General features: G+C 31.7%; 1 protein-coding gene across 1 annotated transcript; it reads left to right on the top strand.

The window, feature by feature from the left end:
* The first annotated feature begins 1,333 nt into the window (after positions 1–1,333).
* On the top strand, positions 1,334–25,874 carry LOC108903648 (neurogenic locus protein delta-like). The gene is made up of 6 exons (XM_018705889.1): positions 1,334–1,423; positions 8,171–8,468; positions 17,248–17,439; positions 21,118–21,178; positions 25,239–25,369; positions 25,486–25,874. Exons 1-6 carry the CDS (start codon positions 1,334–1,336, stop codon positions 25,779–25,781), a joined length of 1,068 nt encoding a protein of 355 aa, XP_018561405.1. The 3' UTR covers positions 25,782–25,874.
* The last annotated feature ends 730 nt before the right edge of the window (positions 25,875–26,604 follow it).

Here is a 26,604-nt window from a genome sequence, read left to right as displayed (position 1 = left end):
AATAAAATTCGGCCCAAGAAAGTGTCACTTTAGGAAGCATCTATACAAGCTAAGGCTTGTAGGCAGTCCTATCTGCCGAGGATGTGACTTGGGGGATGAAACTTCTCTGCATATCCTAGGCGAGTGTTCAGGATTTGTACGTAGTACAATAACGCTCCTGGGAAAACTCTTTTCGGGGCCCAAGGAACTGAGAGAAGTGAAGACAAATAAGCTTTTGGACTTTCTTAAAAGGACAAAGTTGCTGAATAGCTTTGAACAGTGGAATGAACAATGGGCTTGATAAGGCCGCGGTGCTATGGGACTTCAATAGAACCTAATCACAGAAATAAAGAGAAAAGGCAATGATGATTTTTGCAGCAAAATATCTGGCATCTCGGAGTAAGGGACACTTTTTTCTTATTTTATTATATGAAATTTTTAATGAAAACCAGTTTATCAGTTTCATAGATCTATTCAAATGTAGATATAATTCGTCGAACTTAAATATTTATGTTTGACATTTGTTTATTTAAAAAGTCAATTTATTTTCTCTTTTATTTACTTGTTCACTTCTTCCTACAGTTGTTAATATTAAACCCGTTTCATCCCGTATATGTTGACTAATATTTAAAAAGAAATTGTGGAATTTAAATCGATCAAAATCGATTAATTAAATGTTAACAAGCAAATTGTGCCAATGTTACTAAAAAATATGTTTCGAATTAAACCCACAGTACCTAATTACTTATGTCTTATATTTTCAGCAATAACTTATTTTTTTATAATTATTCTCTTATTTTTTGCAAACAATTAAGTTGTTTGTTGTATATAGATTTTATATTGCTCAATAAATTTGGTTAGTTCATCATAATCTAAATAATTTTTACTACACAATCTGCTAAATCTGCTCTGTTAAAAAATTTTTTTCGAAAACAGTTTAAAAAATAAATATACAATATAATTTTTGTAATTGTAAATTTTCAGGAATTTTTCGATATCGTTCTTTGAGTTAAAGCCCGAAGGTGTTCAAAACTGTAAAACCGATAGTCTTTTTTTTATTAAAGAAGTTTTGAAATATAATTGATTAATTTTATTACATCAGTATACAAAACTTGAAGATTTTTCCACTCCTTTAAAAAATAATATTCCCGTTTCATTTTATATTTAAAACCAACTGCATATCAGGTTGAAGACGTCACAAAGAAATTACCGTTAGCTGTAAAGAGATTGAAAGAAGGTCAGCATTTCTCATTTCTTCATATATACTCTCAAGTTCACGGCCGATGAGTCCACCAAGTTACTAGTTTTACTGGTGCAACGTTAAAAAAATTACTTCATGGATTAATATTACACAATGGATAAAGTATTTTTATTGTTGTTTGTGTTGGTGTTCTTTATATCGTGTGCTTCTACAGCTAGATACGTACCTAAATGGAAAAAACAGGTTTGTGCTTTTTAAAAGACAATATCAGTTATAGATTGGTATTGTTTTTTGTTTTATTTCAATTATGAATGAATGAAAATGCGACTACAGACATGCGTGATTAACTTTTAAAGAGTAAGAAAGTCAGACAACAACTTTTAAACGGCTTTCTTTTTTATTAAATGCTAAATAGTTAAATTTTGAAACATTTTGTATAATTATCAATACTTAATTTATGACATAACAGTAAATTTAGTAGGAATCCTTAGTTCCCTTAAAAAAATTATGAGTGTAATATACAACAATTATTACAAATATTACTGTATATAATTATTATTTTTGAGTAATGTATGTTCAACATAACATAAATTTATAATAATTGTTGTTCTTGCATAGAACTGGCATTTTGTATTGAATCTACAAGAAAGTGCATCTAATTTTAGTTTAAAAAATACAGGGTGTTTACAAACTCGGAGAGAAATGTAAATAAACAGAGATGCCAAGACTCGATTGGCAGAAATATTTTTTAAAATAGAATATATTTTTTTATACTTACAATTTAAACTTTCTTACAAATTAAATTCTCTACAACTTTGATTCATACTCAACGTTTAGATATCTATCCATCTGTAGAGACAGATTGATGGGTATTACTTACCGACACGTCTACAATAGGAAGAAACATTTTTGGATCCGCTGACTGTATCGATAGCTCGGCTGTTTATAAGTATATGCATAAATCTATACATATACGTAAATGTACAGTTAACTGTACATTTACGTATATGTAATAGTTTTCATCAACGACTCTATACGCTTTGTTACTGTATTAATGGGCCTTTTTAGTATGGTTTTTCGGTCTTATTAACACGCACACGCCCAAAACAATAACAAAATAAAAAACACGCGTTTTTGTAATGAAAACTAAAGTTGGACTGTATATGCATATAGATAATCTAAAATTGAACTAATAATTTTTCTGTTTACTAATAAATAATAAAATCAGACGGCGTGCCATCTACGACCACAACTGTTTATCTCTCTACAGGCTGTTACAAATGCTCTTCTCACTACAGGGATCTCGAAAACGGTAAAAGGTAAGAAGTAGCTTAAATGAGGACAAAGTTGCGTAAGCAGGGGACCAACATTATCCCTCTAAAAAATCAAGGCTGACATGATTAGTTTTCGAAATATTTGAAAAAAACCCGAAATTTTGGAAATCCGTTTTTGTTTCATTTCAGCCTTATGTGAGATGATATTGAAAAAAGAAGAACACTTTCTCGTGGCTACTTTTTGTCCTCTATCGAATGGCGTAATCAATTTTTATATGTAACGTTTCGTCTCTCCAGGACCATCATCAATACATAATACCCTGGAAATTTTATTACATTATTTGTAAACCTTCATGACCCCCAATACTGTACTGGATCAGCCCGAACCAGATTCAGACGTTTTGTCTCGAAAAATTCATCCTCAGTGTATTCGTTCCTTTATCTAAATTTTTTATTTAGATTGCTTTGTTTATTGAATTATCAGACACTGTAAGTGTCGTTAGACCCTCTGAAATCCATCTAGTTATTTAAACTATTACCACCACGCATTAAAGTAATATCATTATTAGAGTTTTATTCCCGTGTCCATAGTTATTTCTAGGCTTCTCGACTACTCAAAATTCAAACAAATTCCGATCTATTTTTTTCAGGATATTCATAGAAATACATCTGACATGCTCTTTCACAGTTGCAGTTACAGATATAATAAATTTCGATAATATTACGCTGATCCTCATTTTTAACCTTTGCCAAAACGAAAATGTTTTTTAACATTTACTGAAATTTTTTAAAGAAGAATATTCAGTTGGCAGTACAGTATTGGGGGTCATGAAGGCTTGCAAAAAATGTAATAAAAGACGAAACGTTACATACAAAAATTGATTATGCCATTCGATAGAGGGCAAAAAGTGGCCAAGAGAAAGTGTTATTCTTTTTTCAATATCACCTCAAACAAGGCTGAAATGAAACAAAAACGGATTTCCAAAATTTCGTTTTTTTTTTGAGATCCCTGTAGTGAGAAGCGAATTTGTAACAGCCTGTATATGTAAGGAATGATTCCAGTGATTCTCAATAAATATTAACGACTTTGATTATTTTGAATTTTATTTTTTTTTTAATTTTAAAGCTGTTAATTTCAACGGTTTTAATTATTAAAAATACTTATTATTAGGTATTATATTCTACTCATCATTGACAACTGCTTATAAGTTTCAAATTTTAATATTTTCGTAATAAACTTTAAAATAGCTTTTTACTTATATTATCTTATACAACTGCAAAATCAACTTATATTTATACAAAATGTAAATGAAATACTTGGAAAACTTTACGTAAAAGTTAATAAAAATAATTCAAAGTTTAACACCCTGAAAAAAAGAGTTTTTGTCACATTATTATAGTACCTAAACTTTTCGTAAATTTGTGACGTATATATTTTCAGTTATCAACTTTTTTTAATGTACAAACACATATATTTTTTCATTATTACTTTTTCTCAGAAATAGGTTACAGTGTCAGTTTCTGTGTAAAGTATAAGCAAAAAAAAAACCAAAAAAAATCAACACATCATGAATACTTAAAAAATTTAATAAATATAAAAGCTGTCAAGTCCAGTTATTCTTCAATTTAATTACTGTAAAAGCAAATTAATTAAATTAATTCGATTTAATTTTGTTTTTAGAGAATCTTTAAATTATTTAACAAGAGAATTTAAAGCCAAATGAATTTTTTACAAGGTAGTCCATTAGCCTTTGCATTGAATGTATTTATCTTATGCAACTGGTAACATTAAGACACTGCTCTGTTCATTAATAACTAATCTACTCGAATCTCTGAATGAATAATTCATCGCGGAAATAAGATATTGAACTCTGATACTATAAACTTCATTGACATTACTAATGAGGTTATTGGCATGATTTATATTTTTTCTCTGGTTCATATTAATATTCAAATGAAAGAAAGTGGTGCGATTTATATTCCCTGCATGTAAGTTTTATGTAAACAGTTTCTCTTCCGGTAAATCTGCAACTTGGTAAGTATAACGCACTGGTTTTCTCCAACCTAATACGAGTATATTATTATGTTAGCCAGTGTCGATATAAAAAGGAAATGATTATACATATAGAAGGTTAAAAGACAGATATGATATAAAAATCGTACAAACATATGGAAGACCAGTTGCAATATATAGTGTGGCTGAAAATTAGTAGGCCAGACTAAAAATAAACATTTTAATTAAAACACTTTTTTCGGCGTCTTATATCGAAAATAGATGTCCATTCGATAAAATATGCCCCTCCAGAATTTGTAAACTTTTATACATATGCAACCTATTAAATTTGTACAGAAACAAACTACTTGTATTTATAATATATAACTTTTTATCTTGAACTTGCTTCAACGAACTATCAAATGAACTCTCCACTCTATAGAATTTATTCTAATTACATCTAATATCTAAAACATTGTTAAATCAATTGTTTTAGATATTATTTATATTGTGTTTGTTTCTTATTGTACTTATATACTCTGTAATAGGGCTCTGCCTGTTGAGTATTAATCCTGGGTACCAATCCAGACAACGAAGAAAAAATCAGCACCAACAAAGATCAAGAATATCAACTCCCTAAACAATATCTCACTAATTACTGTTTGCATGTCGCTTAAATTTACTTTAAAGCTGTAATAAAACAGTTAAATAAATAATAGGTATGATAGACCTAATACAATACGGAGACTGAGTCATACATACTAAGTAAAATGTAAACAAGTTCATCGTACAAGGTGATTTAAAGTAGAGTGGAAGTACATATTTTACGTGGTGAGGTGTTGAAAAATATTATGTTTTGGCCTGGTATAGTATGGAACAGAAGTCGGAGTAGTTGGACTGAAGTCTAATCAACAAATAAACAATAGCCTGGGAACCTTCCTTACAGTATTCTATACACAAATTCAAACTCACTAGACAAGGTACGCTCAAAATTTGCTTGAAACTACTTACAAGGAAACGACAAAACAGATGAACATTCCTATAGATATGGGTAGAAAATGTCTTAGGTAGAAGAAGAACATCGTAAATATTGGAACTAAAACTAGATAAATCCGTGCGAGGAAAATGTTAACCGTTCCTCAGATTTAAATTCCTTGGTAGACATTTCTTAAATATGAAAGAATTAAGGAAGACATTGGATAGCAGATCTTTGATTTTTAAAGAAGGAATTGGCTAATTGAATAAATACTGGAATACACAATAAGTCAAAATTGATATTTCTGGACTCTTTGGTGAACCTACCTGCATATTAAATAAAAGCAAAAGAAGAAGTTGTATAAACCATTTCATTTGGAACATAAAAAAGCGCGGAACATTAACAACCTGAAGAGTAACGACAGACAAAACCTGTCTTCTGTGATTTCTCAATTTTTTTTAATTTATTTTAATATCTATGTGGCTAAGGAGAGTCGGTGAATTTTTTCATAAAACAAATTCTATGAACTTTAACTTTTGAAATTACATACATTAAATTAGCAAAACTAACAATGGTATTACTATTGCAGTCTTAAGTAGATAAGACTACATTTAAATTAGATTTGTTCGATGAAAAAAAGAGTATTGTAATCGAAACGGAAATGATCCCTAAAAGGTTCAAACAATTTAAGCATGAACGTATTGCAGCCTCGCCTTCCAAATACAATTGATTGAATGATTGAACACGCCTAATAAAAAAAGGAAAATTAAGAAACATCAGAGTTTACTTTTTGATATCGATTATCGTGGACTGATCTGTCTGCAGTGCATTATTATAAAACTTAATACCCACTGTTATGCAAAAATAGTGTCACATTTTTGTCTAGATTACATAAAAAATAAATATATAAATACAACAAAAATAAGGAAGTGTCTTAATAACAAGTACCTTACCCTTTACTTTAGAAAAGATATGGGTGAAATTGCAATGAAGAGAAACATTAGATACCTAATATTATAATCTTATATTGCAGCGTTCAAGCCTAGTTGATTAGAAATGAAATCAAGTATGCTTGGGAAATTTTGTAAAAACAAATTTTCAACAAAAGAAAACTACTATTTCTATAAAATATATGTTAAGGTTGTTAAGACAATATGTTCAGAGTGAATAAAATAAGACTAAATAAAAAGACAATAAAAATTGGAAAAATCTTACTAATCTAAAATTCAGTTTTTTTATTCTATCAAATTTGCTAACAAAATTTTGTAGTACCGTCTATATAATGGAAATTTTGATAGTTGAAAGGGAGCAATAATATATTATATACCGGGTGATTCAGTTTGGTATTCACGGCTCTGTATCTCTTTTATTTTAACAAATAGCTATAACAAACCCTATATATTTTTAAATCGCCGCTCAAACTCTATCAAATGATATTATTAGATCGTCTCCATGGTAACATATGTCAAAATTGCTATAGTCAACTATTTTTGTCAAATGGCACACTTTATATTTTTTTATCAATTCTGGAAGATATTTTTTTTCTGCGTTCAGCTTTGTAAAGATATGTTTTTTTAAAGTAACATATTTTATTTTTAATAATATAATAATATAACAATTTAAAACAATACAATGACCTCCATTTGCTTGCAAACACAAAATAGCACTGTTTATCACTCCCTCTCTACAAACACATTCTAGTTTTTCCTCGTTTACGACATTCTATTCTTATTTTGTTTTTAAGGTCGTCAATATCATTTAAAGACGAAGAGTAAACATTTTCTTTTGGATAAGTCCAAAGAACGAAATCTATAGGAGTGAGATCAGGTGATCTAGCAGGTCATTTAACATCTTTATCGAATGTTCTTCATCTCTTGCCCTTTTGGGTTTAAAAACTTTTCTTTTCTTTTGAAAACTTCCATCTGCCTCCAAATTCCTGGCTAACTTTCCGAAAATTTTATCTGATGGAAGTTGTCTCTGCGGAATACGATGTTGGTATAAATATTTGGCAACTTTAGCGTTCTTTCGGCACTCTCCATAAATTAAAATCATATCTAGTTTTTCTTGGTTACTGTAAGCATTCATGTTATATTATAATTTGTTATAGACAGAAAAGGTAGGTACAAAATGTCAATTATTTTGATAAACCGTTATTTAGGAACGTCAAAATTCAGTTGCGGAAACAAGCTGGCTATCATTTTTCAGAATAAAGCCACTGAAAGTAGGGTTCATCTTTTTTGCTGTTTTTCTAGCAATATTTCTAATGAAACTATAGACTTCCTTACATAGCTGAACGCAGAAAAAAAATATCTTTCAGAATCGATAAAAAAATATATAGTGTGCCATTTGAAGAAAAACAGTTGACTATAGCAATTTTGACATATGTTACCATGGAGACGATCTAATAATGTCATTTGATAGAGTTTCAGCGGCGATTTAAAATATACAGGGTTTGTTATAGCTATTGGTTAAAATAAAAAAGATACAGGGCCGCGAATATCAAACTGGATCACCCCGTATACATTTGAAATTTTTACCAAGTTAAATTTATAGAAATACAAATTAATTCCTAACAAAATGAGCATATGACTTCTAACTTGAACCAGAGTTCAAGCTAATTTGAGAATATAAACTTAAATACATGCCCCCGTATAAATATGACCCCCATTTATAGTTACACCCTGTATAAATACAGTCAGGTAATCTAGATAGCGCTCAACATTCTTAATACCGAATTTTCTGCATAGGCATGTGAAATCCCGTCCGCGCAGAACGAACATTCTCACTACGTCTGCACAGACGACGGAGAAGTGAAATGTCTTCCGGGTTGGACTGGCGATCTCTGCGACGTGCCGAAATGCCGACCAGGATGTGATCCCCTGCAAGGCTATTGCAACAGGCCGGGTGAATGCTTGTGCAAGCTGGGCTACTACGGCGACAAGTGCAATAAGTGCATTCCACTTCCTGGGTGCCAGCACGGCTATTGCAATGTCAGCTTCGAATGTATCTGTCACGAAGGGTGGGATGGATTGTTTTGCTCCGAGCGTAAGTATTGCTACATAGACGATCATAAAATAAGTTAGAAAAAAGTCTTAGCATTCGTTTCTATTTCTTTGTTCATGGTTATTTTTTTAAGACGAGATGACTTGGAACATTCTTTAAATGTTTCTTTTCGCCATTGACGTAGTAATTGTTTATTTGGTACTAATGACAGTACTAATAATTGATATAGCATTTATTTCTATAATACTGCCTCTTAACAAATTGTTGAATTTATCTTTTCCATTTTTAATAAACGTTACCACTGTTTCCCTATAGCTTTATACTCGCTTAGATCTGAACTGAAACGTTTGTATTTTTCTTAAAACAATTGTTTTGTTTTTATTCCATTGATAAATGTTCTTTGTTGTCAGTTCCCCTTAAAATTGCGGAACGGGTTATTTATAATCAGCTCATCATTCACTTTAATTCTAATAATGTTCTACCTTCTAACCAATCAGGATTTCGTAAAAATTCTAGTACAGGAACAGTACTTGCGGCTGTGGTTGATGATGCTTTACGAGCTATCGACTCTTCTAAGGTTTTAAGCCTCACGCTTTTAGATATGTCGAAAGCATTTGATTCAATAGATTTTAGCTGCCTATTGGCCAAACTCTTTTTTATGGAATTCATAATAAATGTCATGATTGGTTTGATTCCTATATTAAAGACAGAATGCAACGTATTAGAATTAAAACTGAAAACGGTTCTTTATTTTCTGAACCTAGAATAATAAAATCTGGAGTGCCACAAGGTTCTGTCCTGGGGCCTTTACTTTTTAGTATATGTACTGCGGACTTTGTGTCGTCAGTAGTGCATACTACTTTGCACATGTATGCAGATGACTTACAAATTTTGTACAGCTTTGAAATTGACAATAAACAAACTGCTGTTGATCTTATTAATTCTGACTTGCATCGGATTAAGGAGTTATGCGATAAAAATGCTCTAATGCTTAACCCAAATCGGTACTGGTTATCGGTACTTATAAAAAAACTAGACAGTTGGGGGATTTTGCTGTTTATATTGACAATTGTCCTTTGGAAAACTGTAGTTCAGTAAAGAATCTGGGTCTTGTATTTGATAATGACCTGAAATTCTCACAACATGTTAGTGAATTATGTAAGAAGGCGTTCATCTCCTTTAAGCAAATAGCGCCTTTAAAACGTTATTTGAGCTCTGACATTAAATTAGTATTGGTCGAACCCTTAGTTCTGTCTCATCTAAATTACTGTGATTATGTTTATGGTCCTTTACTTATAAATGCTGATAAATTTAAACTGCAAAAAATTCTAAATTGGTGCATGCGTTTTGTCACATATATACCCTTTCTTCACCATGTTACTCCCTTTATTAGACAGTTCGGTAAATTAAGACTCTGTGAGAGACGTTATGTTCATTTTTGTGTTTTTGTAAATAAGATACTGTGTAATACAACTCCTGACTATCTTTATGAGAAGTTGGTTTGGCGATGATGTACATGATCATCAGCTTCGTAATTTACACGATTTGCAAATAATGCGTCATCGAACTGAATATTTTAGATGTTCATTCACCTATTTAGCAGGTATGATATTAAATAATGTACTGGTGCCTCAAGACTTAACACTCCGTAATGCAGCTCTGATTAAGAAACGCATTCGTGAGTTGGTCATGGAAAACGATAACTCCACGAATACTGCTGTTTTTTAGTTTTAGCTTTTTAATTTTTGACTTAATATTAGTATTAATATAATATGCGTGTGTGTGCGAGTGTGAGTCTGACTATACTACGTATTTGTATGTGTATTGCACAAGCAAGTATGAGTGTTGTGTATGTATATGTAAGTTATACTGTTTTTTACATGGTTTTAATAACACTTTATAATTTATTTATATTATTGCTTTTAATATGTGTAAGTTACTTGACTTTCTGAGGGGTAGGCTAATTATCAGTTATCTGTGTCTAGTCCTTTTGTGTATAGGTTGTATATTGTATTATAACTATGCACAATAAATATTTTTTACCTTTACCTTTACTTGAATAATCTAACTTCATTTTGAATGCGTTAAGTCGATAGGTTTAGCACAACGTTTTACCTGCGCAGTTCAAGACAGTTCAGACAAGACTTTGCTTGTGGACAGGAAAACTACGCAGTTTTGAGACGGTACACCACATGGGAAAACTAAGGCGATGAGTCATCCACCAACTGCGCAAATAAGTCGGTGCAAGTAGACGTTTACTCCGTTTTGTGATACGTTTTACGATTTGAATAGGTAAATTATCGCAAAATAGCATATCTTCGTCAACGTTCCCGTGAGTTTCTGACAGAATCTATTGACTTGTAAAAAAATTTCCTGTCTCTTTTAATTTTAATCGAAAAATTTTTGTTTTCTTACAAAAATTGACCAGAGCAGTGCTTCGTACGGTCGAATCCGCGAAAACTGAGTGAATAAATACAGACATATCTGCATCGTGTGGACGCTCTTGATTTGCAACGTTTTCATTCCGTTTTGTGACACGGGTAAAACGTTGTGCAAAACCTAGCGTCTGGACCCGGCTTTAAAGTGGCGTATTTTCTTATGCTGGAGCCACACTACTTACCTCTAGTGCCGTTAATTCTCGCACTGTCTTGGATTAAACGTAGGTGTAACCACAACTTAGCGCTAATTTATTGTAATTTGAGGGATTATTTCTTTATCTATCTATCTACCGCTATGACCAATATCATAACGGTATTAATTGACAAAAAAGTGTACTATTAACTTCTCGAAAGGGAGTTTATAATTATCATTACACTTTAATTAATACGTGGGAAAATGTTGTATGTGCAGAGAATGAATTTCAGGCACTTACCATCTATTGCTTAGGTAGATTGTAATCCAGTGACTGGCTATACAGGGTGACACTGAAGTTGAAAGAAACAAAAAGAAATACCAAAACTTTCCAGGAAGAGTTTTAATAACAATACAAACAAAATAACGACTCAACGGGCTCGAACAACATTATTAATTTATTTATTTACGCGCGACAGCGTACCGAGATTCAGAGAATGCGAGATCCATAGCAAAATTTGGAATGACTTTATCCATTATTAAATTACGAGACTCTAAAACTAAGTAGACTGCTCAATGTGGAACCCAAGGAAAAACTGCCTTTTTTTCGAGATTTCTCCTGAATTCGACACGTCCATTTTTTGGGTCCAGACGTTTCTATTCTCATCTTACTGGCGGGAACCCTGAATATCGGGACGCTTTTGCATAACTATGCCATGTTAATAGTTGTCTAATGGACTGAATTTACATTTATATAAATAATTCTGTGACTAACTGGACTTACAAGTAACCCTATCCTCAAGTGACTCCGTGTAGCGATACGGGACCATCTCATTTAATCTATTCTTATAGCTTGGAAAATCCGCCTAAAAACCAGCTGTTTGATCTATTATTATTTTTCTAACAACTTCTAACAACTTATTCTTGGAATTCCTTCGTTCTTTGGAATGCATCTCGCGCGTTATTTGAAGTATCGATTTTTTCTATTTATACCAGATGCTCAACACAGTCTAAGTGAATTTGTTAAAAAAAATACTGCTAAATTTCATGAAGCCTTCTCCGAAGGACGGCCTTGTGGCGACGCTAAACCTACTTGAGAACCCTTAACTTTTCTATAATTAGTGTTGACTGAAATATTTAACTCTCTGAGTTGGTCCATCCGTTCCGGAAACTAACAAGTAAATTACCATGCGTCCCGGCTTTTGTTACATTATCATCGTCATTATTAATAGCGTTAGACGTTTGACGATAACACGAGTGGCGGTCTTTTTTGACACAAAGCTATTTGCGCGTCATTTATGGCATTGATGTGACTACACTAGCATTGTCTATTGCAACGCATTAGAGCTTCGAGCATGGTTTAATATGGTTGCATAAAAATGGAATGGTATAAGGAAAAAATAATAGAGTTTTTAAAAGTGTTTCAAACCTCTTCCTGGACAAAAAGCATAAAATGATAATTGACACTCAACAACTGCAAAGCGGTCTCAACCTCCGTGATGAAGTTGTTTTATCAAATAACGCGTTGTTTATTGAGTAAACATCAAACACATGTGTAGCTTTTTACTTTACCGTGTAATTTAATCTATTATTTTTTTTAACGCCATAATCTTCGCGATAATGGACGTTACACGTTAACACAAGTGTGGCCCCAACATTATACTTATCTCTTCAAATAACTAAGATGATAGGGATGGAAGAACTATACAAAGTAAATCTTGAATGAGTTCATTCGTATATTTTAATTGTAGGTATTATGTAAATGAGCCCAAGGGTCATATTCTAAAATGATTCATATTTATGATGATATTTTTTTAATCCTTCAATTCAATGTACATTTTGAAAACAACATTCATATGGAATGTAATAAATACCTGTAATAAAAACCTTGCATGCTGCCGTTTGCCGAACTGATCTAGAATTCGGGAGGCGCGGTTCTTAACAGGGTCGTACTAGATTTGTTCCCTCAATTTTCATTTCAGTTAAAGTTTATTAAAAAAAAAATGTAAATTGTAACATATCCTACTAGATTTTCATTGTATTCAATAATGTTATTATTTTATAAGTTATTCATTTAATTNCTAGTGAATACAGGACGGATTAGTCAATCTCATTTAATCTATTCTTATAGCTTGGAAAATCCGCCTAAAAACCAGCTATTTGATCTATTATTATTTTTCTAACAACTTATTCTTGGAATTTCTACGTTCTTTGGAATGCATCTCGCGCGTTATTTGAAATATCGATTTTTTTTATTTATACCAGATGCTCAACACAGTCTAAGTGAATTTGTTAAAAAAAATACTGCTAAATTTCATGAAGCCTTCTCCGAAGGACGGCCTTGTGGCGACGCTAAACCTACTTGAGAATCCTTAACTTTTCGATAATTAGTGTTGACTGAAATATTTAACTGTCTGAGTTGGTCCATCCGTTCCGGGAACTAACAAGTAAATTACCATGCGTCCCGGCTTTTGTTACATTATCATCGTCATTATTAATAGCGTTAGACGTTAGACGATAACACGAGTGGCGGTCTTTTTTGACACAAAGCTATTTGCGCGTCATTTATGGCATTGATGTGACTACACTAGCATTGTCTATTGCAACGCATTAGAGCTTCGAGCATGGTTTAATACGGTTGCATGAAAATGGAGTGGTCTAACGAAAAAATAATAGAGTTTTTAGAAGTGTTTCAAACGGTTCCTGGACAAAAAGCATAAAATAATAATTGACACTCATATAATACAACTGCAAAGCGGTCTCAACCTTCGTGATGAAGTTGTTTTATCAAATAATGCGTTGTTTGTTGAGTAAACATCAGACACAAGTGTAGCTATTTACTTTACCGCGTAATTTAATCTATTATTTTTTTAACGCCATAATCATCGCGATAATGGACGTTACACGTTAACGTAAGTGTGGTCCCAGCATTATACTTAGCTCTTCAAATAAGTAAGATAATAGGGATGGAAGAACTACAAAGTGAATCTTGAATGTGTTCATACGTATATTTTAATTGTAGGTATTATGTAAATGAGCCCAGTAAGGGTCATATTCTAAAATGACTCATATTTACGGTGATATTTGTTTAATGTACATTTTGAGAACAACATTTATATGGAATGTAATAAAAACCTTGCTTGCTGCCGTTTGCCGAATTGATCTAAAATTCGGGAGGCGCGACTCTTAATAGGGTCGTACTAGATTTGTTCCCTCAATTTTCATTTCAGTTAAAGTTTATTAAAAAACATGTAAATTGTAACATATCCTACTACATTTTCATTGTATTCAATAATGTTATTATTTTATGAGTTATTCATTTAATTTATTTTAAATTAATATTAAAAAAAGAGAATAATTTAGACTTTTGGCCATTATTTGTCGAACATTCCCGTGTAGGCGAAGCAACACAACGTGGCAATTAGCGAGATACTACAATCGCCCACAGAAAGGTAATTGTGACGTACATGGCGAAAAGTGTAAATTCAATATTTAATTTTTTTAGCAATTTTGAGCTACAACAAGTTTCCAATAAAAAGATTGATCACAACACTTTACAAAAATTGACACATAAAGCAGGCACATGATCTGCAATTTTGAGAAAGTTATAATTTCCAAATAAACACGTTTTTAGGATTTAAAAAAATTGTTTGAGAGAAACGGACATTTTTCTAGCACAAGTTCCTACTGTGCTACTGCTTTTGACTACTGTCTGACTAAACTTTATAGAATGTTTTCACTTTTACATGTTTTCTTAACTTTTATATTTTCTGTTACTGCTTAGTATTAATACTATTGTGCTGAGACAAATTTTGTGTGAACATATTCCGATATAAAGGCTACCCCGAAAGAAACGCAGGATTTCATATGAGGAAAAACGATTTTATTAATTAAAAAGTGGGCAAAATTTTTACATGTCTTTAAAGGGTAGACATTGCCATTAATATGAAAAAGAGGATATCAAACAGATGTTCTCCGCGACTCACTTGGCATACTCAACTTTTTTTTAAGAAAACTCTGTATCACGTTCTCCTGTAACTACGGCTGAATGTTATTGATACCTAACTCTTCGAATTTCTGCCTTTAATTCAGGAATGGTATTCATTTACGTATCCCCATAGGAAAGAGTCGCATGTTTATCTCTGCCCCAAAATTGACAGTTTTCCTTACTCACATACTCACTCACTTGTTGATGTTCCAATATCCGATCCAGCGCATTAAATGGGCATCTGGTTTCAGTTCCTAGGTTAGCTGAATCTTGAATGGATGCAGATGCAGATATTTTTTTAATAAACTCCGCTGCGTTGTTCTTTTTGAAATGTTTAATTGCAATGATAAACGACGCACTGAGATTACGGGAATTTCCGCCACACTATCACTCAATATTTATTTTATATTATCAGCCGAACGGCCAGTACGAGGCCGGCCTATTCTTTTATTGTCTACAACCAAACTTGTTTATTTAAATTTGACAACTAATCTCGTCACAGTTGTTTCATTCGGGACGTTCCTTCTACCGAAAATTCCACGTAATTTGCACACAGTCTCAGCTACATACTCTCCGTACTTGTGATAAATTTTCACAATATTCACTCACTCACTCATATAGCGCTCCATTTTGTCTAACCGCAACGTGTTTACTACAACATGTANGTTAAAAACCTTGCATGCTGCCGTTTGCCGAACTGATCTAGAATTCGGGAGGCGCGGTTCTTAACAGGGTCGTACTAGATTTGTTCCCTCAATTTTCATTTCAGTTAAAGTTTATTAAAAAAAAAATGTAAATTGTAACATATCCTACTACATTTTCATTGTATTCAATAATGTTATTATTTTATAAGTTATTCATTTAATTTATTTTATATTAATACTAAAAAAAAGAGAATAATTTAGGCTTTTGACCGTTGTTTGTCGAACATTCCTGTGTAGGAGAAGCAACACAACCTGGTAATTGCCGAGATACTACAACCGACCACAGAAAGGTAATTGTGACGTACATGGCGAAAAGTGTAAATACAATGTTTAATTTTTTTAGCACTTTTGAGCTGCAAAACGTTTCCGATAAAAAAATTGATCAAAACAGTTTACAAAAATTGACACATAAAGCAGGCACATGATCTGCAATTTTGAGAAAGTTATAGTTTCCAAATAAACATGTTTTTAGGATTAAAAAAAATTGTTTGAGTTGAACGGACATTTTTCTAACACAAGTTGCTACTGTGCTAGAACTACTGTGCTTTGGACTACTGTCTGACTCTAAACTTTATAGAATGTTTTCACTTTTACATGTTTTCTTTTATATTTTGTGTTACTGTTTATTAATATTAATACTATTGTGCTAAGACATATTTTGTGTGAACATATTTATACAAGATTTCATATGAGGAAAAAAGGCTTTATTAATTAAAAAGTTAGCAAAGTTTTTACATGTCTTTAAAGGGTAGACATTGCCACTAATATGAAAGAGGATAATCAGACAGATCGTGTAACTACGGCTGAATGCTGTTGACAACTCTCCGAATTTCTGCCTTTAATTCAGGAATGGTATTCATTTAAGAAAAATAAACTTTGGACTTTACGTATCCCCATAGGAAAAAATCACATGATGTTTATCTCTGCCCCAAATTTGACAGTTTTGCTTGCCCACATACTCACTCACTTGTTGATGTTCCAATATCTGATTCAGCATATTAAATGGTCATCTGGTTTCAGTTCCTGGGTTAACTGAATCTTTAATGGATGCAGATGCAGATATTTTTAAGTAAAATCCGCTGCATTGTTCTTTTTGAAATGTTTAATTATAGTGATAGACGGCGCACTGAGAGTACGGGAATTTCCACCACACTATCACTCACCGTAGCAGTATATCCGGCTGAACGGCCAGTACGAGGCCGGCTTGTTCTTTTATTGTCCACAATCAAACTTGTTTGTTTAAATTTGGCAACTAATCTCTTCACAGTTGTTTCATTCGGGACGTTCCTTCTACCGAAAATTCCACGTAATTTGCACACAGTCTCAGCTACATACTCTCCGTACTTGTGATAAATTTTCACAATATTCACTCACTCACTCATATAGCGCTCCATTTTGTCTAACCGCAACGTGTTTACTACAACATGTATCATGCGCAATGCTGCCAACTCTTCGGGATGAAAATGGCGCAGAATTCAAACCCTACGTTACTTTTAGGAAACCCATTATTATGATACTATTGTATACAAATTTTTAGTAATTACATTCTTTTTTACAGCAATTTGTAGATCTGATTGTCACGCAACAAGAGGATATTGTGATAGTCCTGGAGATTGCAGGTGCAGGTTGGGTTGGTCTGGAAAAACATGCAAAGATTGCCAGGTTTTACCAGGATGCATTCATGGTTACTGTGAGAAACCGCTCGAATGTAAATGTTTACCTGGATTCACAGGAATATTATGCCAGACTCGTAAGTATCAATCAGAGGTCTCATGTTTCTTAGGCTAACTAGGTAACGGTTCTAAAATAAATACCTGAGGATTTAATGATCTTAAAATCACATTTTCTGAATTCTTCGTACATGAAAATAACGGCAGATTGAGATGCAATGAAGGCATTTACATAAGGCGATTACTCTACTGAATAATCGACCATACTCCAACGGAATATTTATTTTTTATTTAAATAATTTTATCCTTTCTGGGGCAAGCCCGATTACGAAAACAAGTGGACTTCATTAAGCGATTGTGATCTGATGTTTATCAACTACTTAAATATGTGAACATGATCCATTATATCAATTTTGTTACTTCTTAAATATACTTTAAATATTGATGCACAAAGTGCAAATGCTACGTGCAATTCCTAATGACCCAACTATTTTCCAAATGGCTAAATATTAACGATTCATTTTTTTTCCATTTCAAACATCTATTTTTAAAATATATAGCAAGCAACTGCACCCCAACTATTAAAATTGCAATACTCTTTCAAAAATTATTACAAACCGTGTAACCAGAAATTTGTTTGGAATAGTAATCTCATTTTCTTCACTTTGGCAAATAAATTTCGATAAAATTAAAACCATAAGATCAAAATTACATTAAAAGGAAAGGACTGTAGGCATAAAATATATAAACTAAGAAAGCAGTTTACTATCGTAACAGAAAACTTTTAGTTGGATCTCAAATCGGATCCACCAACAAAATATTGTTTGTATGCGCCATCAGAAAAATTATTAGAACTGTCGTTGACCAGTTCCTTCAAAATTGATGGATATTTTCCGTTAATAGAAGGAATTTGTCCAGCTATGAATTATATCCGACGACGGTTCAACTGGGTCGATGGCCTCGTTCCGGCAGATAGAATCTATTAAAAAGTTTCGCAGTGTATGGCTAGCCATTGATCCTATGTTTTTCATTACATACATATCAATTATATCGTCTATAATCAAATTCTGGAAAAACAAAAAAAAATATTCTGATATATAAAAACATCAAGCTTTTAGCAAGCTCCGAGCATCATGTCCTCTTATATTTCCAAATACTCTCCACACATATCACTGGTTTGCTCTCCAAACTTCCTGTTGATACATTATTCTTCACACTGAGCAAAATTTTGTAACAAAAAGACAACAACTTCTATTTCAACATAAACGGAAGGACTAGTTTATTGAATTAATTTTGCTAGACTCACATGCAAATATAATTTCACATTGATCTTATTATTTATGTCCTTGGAATAACATTCTCAATATTAGAAACATGGAATGATGCCATTTATAGTGAAATTACGTAGGTTTAGGTCTATTATAGTAGGGCACGGTTAACTTCTTAACTTTTTAATATGAAATAAGGTCGAATAGTAATTGATTGCTTGGTAATATAAAAATCAATAAATTTATTAATCTAATTCCTATAATTTAAATATAAACAAGCACAAATAAGTGCAACAGAAAAGGATACTAAAATATTATATTTCTGTAAATGGGATTATACAGGGTGTTTCAGACTCTACCGACACAGGGCAGGCACGTGATCTTAAAATATGCTGATTTGTTATTTAACATGTTTTGCTGGGATGTACGGTTGAAGAAATATTGGCCTCTGAAGATCAGTGTAAAATTTTGAAAAACAATAATATTTCAGCAATGCCTTAACATAGAGCAACCAAATTTTTACATGATTTGCGTTTATTGTCGTACCTCTTTTCGTGCGTTTACGGCATAATTAACACGTCTTCCTTTGTTGTTGACTAGAAATAATCCAGTCTCTCGAGCCCTCCTCTCAACATTAGCAAAGGTCCTCCGGTGTGGTATCAAACGATCAGGGAATCTTCCTCGGCACTCCTGTGCACTTTGTCGACACATGAAATCATAGCCTAGAAGTCGTAAAACTGCATACCTACCTACTCTTTGTCCGATTCAACTAGTAATGACGATGTTTCACAAAATCCCGATTTCTCAAAAACCGTTATTTTTTCGAAAAATTTGTAAGAGTACAAAATTTTTTAAATTAAATTTCCTGTAAAATACTGGTAAAACTATTTAATAATTGGCACATTGATAAAAAAATCGTTATAATTTTAAGGGCGCCCTGCCCCTAGTCCGGCCCTTATTAGGCTTCCAACAAATTCATATGTTTAACAATTAATGATAACAATAAACGCAAATCATTTAACAAATTTGGTTGCTCTGTGTTAAGGTATTGCTGAATTAATATTGTTTTTCAAAATTTAACATTCATCTTCAGCGGCCAATATCTATTCATCCCAGAGAAAAATATTACACAACAAATCAGCATATTTTAAGATCCTCTACACGTACCTGCTCTGTGTCGGTAGAGTTATGAAACACCTTGTATCTTTTTGTAATATTATAACTATAATGTTATATAAAATTGGATAATACCGATTTAAGTAATAAAAACATGTATCTTTTATGTGTAGATAGAAACAACAATTAATACTGTTTCAACATCTTAACAATGAGCTATAAGCAGCTGTTATATGAACTTATAAATATTCCAATTAGATGCATATAGATAAACAAAGAATAAGAAAGCTTATTTTAAATAAAAATTCGAATTAAAAGTTTTACAGCTATAAATAAATAAAAAAGTTACTTATTTTGTAAATAACAAAATATATTCATTGGACCCTCTCCTTCAGCTGCGAAAACCAGAATAGAGCACAAGACGCAAACACGTTACCGCATTTTTAGTTATCAGAATTTACAAAATTTCTCAACACACCATGTAATGACCAAAATTTCCATATCAAAGAGTTTAAATTAAATTCCTGTAAAAATTACATGAGTACTCTGCAGTACATATAAAAAATTAAGAAAAAACAAATTCAATTAATATAAGAAAGAATTTGGATAGATAGTTGTAAAATTTGTAAAAAAGTAGTTGTAAGAACAATATTTATGTAAGAAAAATAGCTGTAAAAGTGTTAGTTAGAAAGGTGTGATCTGCATGTAAATTTGGTATTCGTCTTGCCAACATTAAAAAATACCAGGCAAATCAACATATCCGGCAGTGCAAACAAATACCAGACTATCAAGATACCAAGTGTCTCAAAGAAGAAGACAATGAGTAGTAAGAATCGGATTCGAGACCTGTAATAGTATGTTCAATAAGAATTGATATTTGTAAAAGTTTAGGATAGGTTTTAGCTAGAAAAAGTAATTTTTTCACTTGCATGATTCAATAATTTCCAAATTGTTTTCTTTAAATAAAATTATAAATAAAAAAAATCATTTTGCAATTTTAAAAAAATATGAGTAATAAAGTAATAATAAAAATGATTCAAGAAGAGAAACTTAAATTAAACAATAATCTATAGTTTTGTCTGCTTTATAAATTTTCAAAATAATAACACCCTATGTTTTCCAGAACAATATATATGTATATTTTTATGGTAGCTCTGAAAATAAAGTTAAATATGTTTCATTTTTTCCAATAAGTATTTAATTGTAATTGACTTCAAATTCAGGACAGACCTACGTCGATTACATAAATTATTCACACAAAATAGCAGGTATTCGTGAAACTTGGAATAGTAACTAACAGCATTTTCAGTTACATAAAAAATTCACAGTAACGGTGCACGCTTTGCTTATTAAACATTTGCTGTTTATTTTTAGCGATTTGTTCAAAGACGTGCCATAAAGATCGAGGCTATTGCAGGAAACCTGGCGAATGTAGGTGAGTGTTAAATAAAATATGTATAGCCTTATATCGATTCTGTTTACATTCTCCACTTTTACAATAATCAGTATTTATCGGAAGTGAATTAAATTGTTACAAAATAATACAGTCTACAAACTATGCTAAATATTCTAATTCTACACAGGAAATATGTTTAAAAGTTGGCTACGGCTCTATCTTCGAACTAAAGAAAATACGAAAATTTGCTCAAAATCGTTTCTATGGGACAGCAGGGAATTCTAATGATTTAACAATTTATGTTTTACTTCCACCCTGCTGATCCCAGTCGCCGAAACTAACTAATCGTAAATGTTAACGTTCTAGCTAGAGATTATTTTTGTATAGCTCTTGGAAAATTTTTCCAAAAATGCCTCTTATGCTGCATTTATTGTACTGTCTTCGAGAAATTTGAAAATAAAAACCGGTTGGACGCAAGTGAATCTAAAGTATATTTTTCAAGAGCTACAAAAATGTGCCATTGTTAGGGACTTGCCGTTTACATTTTTTTTTATATAATGACATTGAAAAATATATTTTCCGAAGTTACTTATTTATGGTTTTCGTTTTTTCTTTATTTATTTTGTATTTTGCCACCTGTGGAAGAAATTTAAAATTAATGAAATAAAACCCTTGCGGCAAAAGGGTTATTTATACGAAATTAGTTTTGCCTAACCAAAAAAATCTCACACTGAAAAAAATTAAGAAATAAAATATACAAAAAACACATCGCTTCATATCTCTCACTTCAATAAATTTATTAACATTTCGAAAATCAATCGTTTCTCCTTTTGTAAAACTGAGAATAACGTTTGGCTTTAAACTATTCTTTACAGTTTCAATGTATTCCTCTTTGTCTGTTTGCATTGCTAAAAATATCCTAATGATGTTTATTCAATTATTACTTACTTCTTTTATTTAGTATTTGTATCGTCGTCCTTTTTATTTTTCATTTAGTGGTATTACTTTCCTTCGGCAATTTCAATTCATTATTATGAAATTTTGAATAGCGAATTGAAATTCATAAACTACATTTTTATGAATAATAATAAACAACCAATACTCCTGGAATTTTCTTGGAGGTTTTTAAAAATAGTGAATGTATAACAAACTATTTTTTTTTATAGGGTGTATCATAATTAATAGCGTATATATAACAGCTGTAAATACACCATTTTAGAAACAAAAAACGCCTTAGTAAACATGGGTTCGTAAACGCACCGTTTTCGAGATATAGGGTGTCAAAAAATTATTTTCAGTTTTTTAACGATATATCAGAAACCGTTTGAGATAAATGTTGTACACGTATTAATATTAGCTACTTTTGAGCACTAATTCAATTTTTATTCATATGACAGTGGCGGAGATTTTAAGATGGCGTGAGGTTATTTTGCCCCTAATTTTTACGACTCTGGGAAAATTGGCGTTTTGAAAGCCTATTTTCTACAAAAAAAAGGTACTCATCATCAAAAGTACTAACGAGAACCGAAAATAAAGTGGCATCATGATAAAAAAATATGTTTCAAAACTAAGCAAATAAATAACAATTATCACAACAGTTGAAAATTATCTCCTCCTACAGTAATGCACGCTTCCAACCTACGTCTGAGTGACTTACATAGACATAGGTTGGAAGCCTGCATTACCGTAGAAGCAGGCCATTTTCAACAACTGTTGTGATTTTTGTTGTTTATTTTTTGCATCGTGCATGTTGCCACTTTCTTTCATGTTTCCGTCATGAAAGGCTATTTATCTTTATCTCAAACTGTAACCTGAGGGGTTATTTCTTTAATTATCTACCTTTAATTAATTATTTATTTAATGCTCGAAAGGGAGTTTATTTAGTTATTGTTATACTTTAATTAACACGTGGGAACTTATAAATGTTGTATGTTCAGAAAATTACTTCCAAGCACTTACCCTTTCATTGCTTACGTGGGATGTAATCCAGTGGCTGGCTATACAGGGTAGCACTGAAGTTGGAGAAACAAAGGAAACACGAAACTTCCAGGAAGGGTTTTATTAACAATAAACAAAACAAACAAACAAAATAAAAACACAACGGCTCGACGACATTATTAATTAATTGATTCACATTCAATCGCGACAGCGTACCGAGATTCAGGGAATGCGCGCTCTATACAAAATTTAGAAAAACTATCAAAATTAATTAATTAACACGAGACTATAAAGTTAATAATTAGTCTGCTCAATGTGAAACTTAAGAACGAACTGACTTTTTCGGGATCCTTCCTGAATTCCACAATTCGCTTTGACCACGCCCATTTCTTGGGTCCAGAAGTTTCGGTTCTCATCTTATTGGCGAGAACCTGAATATCGGGACGCGTGTATATTTATCTAATTGTTTGAATTTACATTTATAACAATAATTATATGACTTACTAGTAACCTTAGCCTTCCCCTCTGACTCCGCGTAGCAATTTACGGGACGGATTAGTCGATCTCATTTAATCTACTCTTATAGCTAGGAAAAATCCGTCAAAAAAACCCAGCTGCTTAGGTATACTCTCTTTTCGAATTACTATCAATTTTACAATATAATTTAATTCTAAGGTGGAATTTCTACGGTCTTTCTCACGGTTTCGCGCGTTATTAAAAAGATGGGGGTTCTACGCGGCGTCTCCCAGACGCACCAGATGACTACCATATGGCCCTGACTCTAAGCGAACTTGTTACAAATATTGATAAATTTCGTGAAGCCTTCCCCGAAGGATGGTCTTGTCGACCTACTACATACCTACTTGAAAGCCCTCAACTTTCGATAATTTGTGTTGACAAGAGTATTTTACTTTTTGCTCATCCGTTCTGGAAACTAATAAATAAATGACTGCGCGTCCCGGCTTTTGTTATAAAACGGTTCCTGAGATATCGTTTAAGAAATTGAAAAAAAAAATTTTTTGACACCACATATCTCAAAAACGGTGCGTTTGGGGACCCATGTTTACTAAGACTTTTTTGCTTGTAGTATCCTGTTCTTATAATTAATAGCTTCGCTATTAATTATGATACATCCTGTATAATATATATTTTTAGAAGTGTTTTTGAATTTATTTAAATTAGCTTAATTCCTTTAAATTAAAGTACTGAAATATATGAGGGTTAATAAGAAAAGTAGATAAGATAGAAATTTAGTACAAAGTGCAAAATTTGCTTAAGTTAAAAAGTAATTCAAATTAATGTAATCATATTGTCAACACTTTTGACAGTCATTTCAACATTTCATTTTTTCTAAAAGTATAAATATTAACGTTTATTAATTCCATTTGCAGGGAGGCTTCGTGAAAACTCAGTCCTAGATAAGATATAGAGATATTAAGATCTTTCTATCTTGGCTACTTTTACGTATTGATCTGTATGAAATATACATAATTACATTATTAAATAATTATTTCAATATGTCAGATGTGTGTTTTTATATTAATAAAGTAGGATAGTAGCTTCCCACAATATCATCAAATAAGAACTTGTTTACGAATTTAGATATTTTTTGCATACTAAATTTTTGGTCTCGAAAAACATCATTTGACTGTATTTGTAAGGATTTTTAGGAAAATTTTTGAATATACCTGAATTAGCTTAGTACCTTTAAGATAAAGTAAAAATTCTAGAGCTAATAATGAAATATGTATTTTTAGATGAAATTTAGTAAAAGAGGCAAATTTCAAAAAGTTGTACAGGTAACCGTTACAATGTCTACATCGGGAAAAAGAAAATTTAACGCCAAACTAATAACATATAACAAAAAAATTTTTTTTTTCTTTTGAAACAGAAAATTTTACCGAAAATGAAATATTTTGTATAAATATATTCGAACTTATTTTAATTTTTGAAGTTACAGCATTTTATGATTCCATGAATGAAAAACATATCTACCACTCATCATCCTGTATAATTAAAAATATTTTTAAAATGGTCTAGTCGTACGTGATATATGACGTCCTAAAAGTAAATTTCTGCTATAATTTTAAGATAATAAATATTTCGCATTAAACTGACGCCCTGTATACATACACATGTATAATAATTTTTCATGACTTAGGTGCAAGGTGGGATGGTGGGGCAAGAATTGTGAAAAGTGCTTTGCCTACCCCGGATGTGTCCATGGAACATGCAATCGTCCATGGGAATGTAATTGCAAGAAAGGGTGGGGTGGAATGCTGTGCGATGAAGGTTCGTATTTACCGTTTCTTTTTTTTCAATTCAATTCAATTGAATATTGTAGAATTAAATACTTACCTTAAAACGTTACTATCAACAAACAGAAATTCGTTATTTATTTATTTCAGAATTGAACTACTGCGAGAAGAATGCCAGCACGTGCAAAAACGGGGCAAAATGTATATCTTTAATAAAGGAAGATGGAAGTTACAAATGCCTGTGCAGAGAAGGCACATACGGGAGAAATTGCGAGGATTCTGATATATTTACAGTGAAACCAATAACACCAAATTCTACTATTGTAGAAACTTCTACATTGAAACCAATTTACGTCAACATTAGCGACACAAACGTCGAAGATAAACCAACTTTATCTTCTAACGTTACTAAGCTGCGACCAGTATTATCAGATAACGAAACTTAGCCTTTTAAATGATTTTGGTGATAATTGGGGGAATATTTATTTATTATTTATTATATATTTATTTTGCCATTTATTATTTATTTTATAAATATATTCTTGGATGTATCATTTCACTATTTGATTCGTTTTTAATTTTTTCTTTGTGTGTATAATAAATATTTTCATAGAACTTGTCTCATAGTTTTTATTAATTTAGAACAAAGCCCAAGACTATTATTAACTCATGAAATGTATAACCAAAGCATTAGTGGGAGTTCATGAAGTTGAAGCTTCTTATTAAAAATAGCAACAAAATAGGTACGTAGGTTCTTACATCAAGATATCTACAAAGTAATTTGTAGTAAATATAAAATACCTTGAACCTTTTTTACTTATTTGTTATATTTATGGGATATACTAATCCAGGTAAAAATAAAAATATTATTCGTGGTAAGTATATTTATCAATAAAATAAGTAATACAAATTTCCACTTTAAAAGATTTTAAAAATAAAAAAGGTGTCCGAAGAAAGACAATGAGCAACCTTCCATACGATATACAGGATTAGTGTATTGTGTGTTGCCTAATGTCCAAGTTGTACCCATAGACCTTGTAAACTAAAAGATCTATGGCTGTACCTAACTGATTTTATATTATCTGTAAGAACGGATATAAAACAATTTTCAAATTCACAAATAATAGCTAAATTTTAAAAAATGTATACAAAACATCACTAAATAAATATATTCAGCTCTTCAGCGAAGGATTTTCCAACAATAACTAGAAAAATATTTAATTATCTCTAAGAGTAATCCTTGAACGCTCACCTTTTATTTGTAAGTAT

Source organism: Anoplophora glabripennis, unplaced genomic scaffold (assembly GCF_000390285.2).
Source record: "Anoplophora glabripennis isolate ALB-LARVAE unplaced genomic scaffold, Agla_2.0 scaffold56, whole genome shotgun sequence".
In the NCBI taxonomy this organism is placed as follows: Eukaryota; Metazoa; Arthropoda; class Insecta; order Coleoptera; family Cerambycidae; genus Anoplophora; species Anoplophora glabripennis.
This window is presented reverse-complemented; position numbering and strand designations above follow the sequence as displayed.